Consider the following 4,917-nt stretch of genomic DNA (forward strand, 5'->3'; position numbering starts at 1 on the left):
TTTATCATTCCCCCTGATTAATCACTGTCTTTTAAATCATTTTTCTAGGGATTTGGAATGCCTATGTTCTGAAGTCTGGTGACGACATTTTACAAATTTGGAACTCTATTGTTTAGAGCTAGAGGCCTATATACTGTGATAGCTTGTATGAAAACCACATTTTTGATGTGATACGGTTTGATTTTTAACCAAATGATTGAGGTCAATCCCTTTTTGTAGTGACAGAAAGAAGAGGAACTTCTTAATGACACAAAGGAACGTTGGCCAATCCAGTCACCTCAGAAGGGCTGACCTAAAAAATCATTTGTATCCCTGTTCTTGACTGTCCTAATACAGATTTTTTTTTTTTATTTTTTTTTCCCTGGATGAGGAGGAAGTTTTAAATTGTTAAGACAGCTGTCGAAATAAACACTGTTCTACATATGTTTTCTGAAAACAACATTGAGTGAAAACAGAACTTTTTAACTTTATTTTTCTGCTGTACAATTTAAAACAGTTTTAACATTTGCCTTTTTATGTTTTAAAAGCTAGCCATTTTTATTAAACCTATGCCTATCAGCCATTGACTAGCAATGATGCTATAAGCAGGTCATTCTGGCTACAGAAACGTGTTTTTGAACACACTGGATTTGATTAACATTATGGTACGCGTATATCCTCTCATAGGCATTGAGAAGAACACTCTTCTAGAAGAGGTTAGAATTCTAATGACGTGCATCTCTGCCAAAAAATTTCAGATTCTGATATGATAAACCCAGATTTTATACTCTTGAGAAGATTTATTTTTATTTATAATGGGACATAAAGTAAGAGATGTCCATGAAGCCACTTTTCCAACAGATGCTGTGTAACATTCATTTTATATAGCACATGGGGACACAAAAACAGTAAATTTTCTATTGGTACTTGCTCTGTGCATTTTTAGCAACTTATACCAGCAAATAAAGTATTCTCAGTAAAACACACAAATGGTTCTCAAGTAATCACTTTGCTGTTTTTACTACCTACTTCAAGCCCTGCCAGCCCAAGGTACATAAACAGCAACTTTCCTATCAAAAAAATAAGGGTGGGGGAAAGGAATCACTTCAGCATACTAAAAGCAATTTTAACTGTACCATAAAAAAAAAAAAGTCTACTTTCCATGCCGTAAATACCCTTTTGCGCTATTTTTGTAAATTAATTTTGCCAGTTAGAAGTACTGTATGTGCTGCATAGAAATTTGTGCTTAGATGGTGAAGTTCTTAAGCTTACAATGGAATACAGCTACATTTTCAGTGTTAACTGTGCATATTGAGAGTAATTCTTTGGAAAAAAAAAAAAAATAAGGTTTTTTTTCAAAAAAGTTAAAAACATCAAAAAAAACCCAAAAAACCCAAAACATTCTCAGCTAATTCATTGTAATAAGAGATTTTTCAATGTCTTCAATAATTTGGAATTTCATTATGCTTCGATTTTATGACTCTGCCTAGTAGCTGCTACTTAGTTACAAGCGGCCTGGTACCAGAGGTGCTGGCCATCCACCACCTGCACTGACTCCAGTGTCTCTAAGAATCAGCCCCAAAAACGTTCATCTTCCTTTCTGCATTCTAATATTAGCGTTTGCGATACAAAGCAGATTGACCCACTTGGAGCACAGCAGTTTTAGAGGTGCTTTTTTTTAGCAACTGCAAAATAATCATGGAGCTTTTTTTCTGTTCCGAGCTTATTGAAAAACAAAACAACTTTAATGCCCAGTGCTTGCTGGGAGGGAAAAGAAGCTAATTTTAAAACCAACCCAGCGTTTCACTCAGCTGCGGTTTGTTTCTTAACGACACGTGCAGTTCTCAGACATGGTTGCCAAAAATGTTTGACTAGGTAATTCAGCCATTCCTCGGCTGTTGGTTGGGTAAGATATAAAACCTGAGCAGTAGCCGAAACTTTACAAACAAAGGTTACCTCCCTTCCTCTCCCTCCGCCCCAAAAGCACCAGGGGTGGGCAGGAATGGCTGCATTAAATTGTCATCACAATAATTCTGTGAGCATAGTAGCATAATAAGTGCTGCCTGGTTTGAGTCATAGTCTCAGACGAACCTTGTGCTTCACAGTCCTCTGTGTGGAAAACTGATTCCTAATTTAACATTGTAGAATACTGTATAACAAACATTTATTATCACGGTACCTGCAATGGGTTTCCAGTTCAGTTTGCAGTCAATAGGTTTTTGTATTATGAGTGTCTCCTTGATTGGTTTTGCTAGTAATTCTGTAAATTGTACATTTACAATATGAGGTTTTTTTTCCTTTTGTACAATTTAAAACTGATGCTTCACCTTTCATTTAATAAACTATTCAAAATCATGAGTATGATGAGCACCCTCTTCACTATAACTTTCTTTTAAATGCTCGTTTGGGCCATCACATCTTGTCATCCCATTTATTAGTAGCCAAAGGGAATACTGAAAGGTAGTTCTCACATAGCCCAGGCTTCACAACCAGATTCTGTTCAGCCTCAGAGCAAAGGAAAACCCTGGCTGGTCCTTTTTTTTTTCTTTTTTTTCTTTTTTTTTTTCCCCTTTTCCTCCACTGTGGTGTATTTTCAGTTTTTGGTTGATCTGGGGGGTTTTATTGTGAGATTGCTGTAAATCTGGTAAGTCATCACCCAAGTTGGGAGAGCTGCATTGTTAAAAACTTTGAATTGTTTGAACTGTCACAAATTTTGAGAAAAATTTCCCTCTCCTGCCCTGTACGTCTGAAGTGAACTGGACACCCCGCAGGAAGAAATGGAAGTGGTAAAGGCTTGGAAGGTCTAACAACCGGCTGGGCTAAATGAAGTTTTACAGATTCCTGAAACGAAATGTCCTCTTGTTATTCCCATGTGTCAGAGAGAAAGGAGCTATTTCTGTCCAACCCATAAATGATTTCAGCTCTGTAGCGCTAAAGAAAACTGACTTATCATCTGGCCCACTTCCTAAAGAAAAATCATCCGAGTCAGAAAAAGTAGCAAGATGGAGCAGGTGAGGAAGAGGGATATCGGTCAAGGTCTGAACTGCTCTCTAGGACTACTCCTGAGACACAGCCTGAATCTCACGCGCTTGTAAGTCGTGCTCTGCTCCTGACGCACCGTGGAACACAGTAAGTAACTTGTCACGCCTCTAAGTTCAAGGGCTGCTCTCTGTTGGAAGGATTTTATTTTATATCTATTTTTTCTGCAGGTGACTGGAATTCAAGACAATCTTGAGTAGTGTGGCCAGAGCAGCTTTCCAGTCTGTTTCCCAAGCGTTGTGCTGGTAGAGCGACTGCTTGGAAATCGAGAGGATGCAACAGCCAAATTCTTGTGCTGGCAAGGGCCAGAAGAGAGAATGAAGACTATAGAACTAATGAGGTTAGGAAACAATTAAGAAAGCTTGTACTTTTTTCTTAGTGACGATGACAATTGGGTTTCTCATTTAGTGTCTCCTCCTGACTCTGGGCAGGCTGAAGAAACTACATGTGTATCGGTTCACTTAACACAGCTTCTGCCTCTGAACTGGGACAGCCACCAGCCGCTCTCTCAGCTACTGAGTACCTTTGAAAAGTCCTCTTGGTCCTTACAAACTCCAACTACATCTTTTGTCACAATTAACTAACAACTCACTTTCTGGCAATGACCCCCGACGTAGTAACATTTCGGTTTCCCATCCCTTGTGGTTGGGGCCGGCCGTGTTCCCTGGGGCAGCACGGGCACCTGCTCAGAGAGCTCCTTTCTGCCGAGATGCGACTAGGTACGTTCACGCAGCTACCTCACGTGTGCATGTGGCCAGGATACACAGCGTAACCTGCGTGCGCTGCCTCTAGCTATTGCAGAGACCTCTGGAGCTGGGACTCGTACTTGAAGTTCTCCTTCTGTACTGCGTTTTCAGATCTCTCTTTTTCCTGCTTCCCCTGCCCAGGTACATGCTCCGGGCTCCATGGCTGTACCCCCTAGGGCACCAGCTGCACCTACCTGGGAAGAGATGCTACCTGGAAAGTCGCTATCTTCTCTTTCTTCCACTTCAGGCCCGTGCTTTGGGAGCAAACAGAAGCAGCTGCGGTGTGCAGGTAGGGTACCTCTACATCTCATAATGTAATGCCATTAATTACTTGAGGTTACTTACAAGAGACAGGTCACTACAGGACTTCATGTGCTCAGCAGCTCTTTGCAGTAGTGCTAAAGTAGCCGTTACTCACTACGTTCTGCAGCTGTAGTTAAAATGCAGCTTCTAATGAGCAGAGTGAGCACAGGGCCCAAGGCTGGTGAGCAGTAACATCTACTGCACTGGTTCCTTGCAAGTCTGGCAAATAATCATAGAAAAAATTAGGCTGGAAGGGGCCTCTGGAGGTCTCTCTTTCAACCCCCTGCTGAGGGAGAAAAGCCCCCCACGCTCAGGGAGAAGAGTTTTTATGTCCCACCAAAACTGTCCTTTTTCCAGTTCGGGTGCACTGTCTCTTGTCCTTCAAGAGGAGGCTGGCTCCATCTTCTCTACCCCACCTGTGCCCACAGCCTGCAGGTCACCAATACCAACCTGACCCCAGTGTCGCTGCAGCCAGCACACAGAAGCTGCAGCTCAGGAGAGCCTAGCAGAGGAACAGAACAAGTTAGTCTGAGATCGGCAAAGCCTGGATTCCAGCGCATGGAAACCCAAGCCCAGCATTGTTCTCTCTGCGAGTCTGTGGTGCAGGAAATGGAGTTAAAACTCCAAAGTTGGACCCAGGGCTGGACTTGAATCCAGAGGGGTCAGACTTCTTAATAGTGAGAGGTCGCTGCAGCTCTGCCTGTCTGAGCCGCCTCTGGAATGAAGGAGCCAAGGGAGCATTTGACCTTGAGCAATTAATAACAGCTCACCTGCAGCTGGCACTGCAGGTTGTGTTGATTATTAACCCACCAAAAAGGGCTTATAGAGATGAACTGATAAAGACCCCAAA

At 42.1% G+C, this 4,917-nt stretch overlaps 1 protein-coding gene across 12 annotated transcripts in view; it reads left to right on the top strand.

The window, feature by feature from the left end:
- Positions 1–4,917, top strand: part of STAG1 (stromal antigen 1) — a 200,902-nt gene that overhangs the window by 190,123 nt on the left and 5,862 nt on the right. For 9 of the 12 annotated variants that reach the window (XM_054206628.1, XM_054206627.1, XM_054206629.1 and 6 more), the window contains 2 exons: positions 49–3,358; positions 3,906–4,810. In XM_054206628.1, the coding sequence (XP_054062603.1) occupies positions 49–72 (24 nt within the window). In that variant the 3' untranslated portion in view covers positions 73–3,358; positions 3,906–4,810. Of the gene's footprint in view, positions 1–48; positions 4,811–4,917 lie in introns of those variants that run through there. The other 3 variants (XM_054206621.1, XM_054206620.1, XM_054206619.1) reach the window with 3 other exon arrangements.

Source organism: Rissa tridactyla, chromosome 6 (genome assembly GCF_028500815.1).
Source record: "Rissa tridactyla isolate bRisTri1 chromosome 6, bRisTri1.patW.cur.20221130, whole genome shotgun sequence".
In the NCBI taxonomy this organism is placed as follows: Eukaryota; Metazoa; Chordata; class Aves; order Charadriiformes; family Laridae; genus Rissa; species Rissa tridactyla.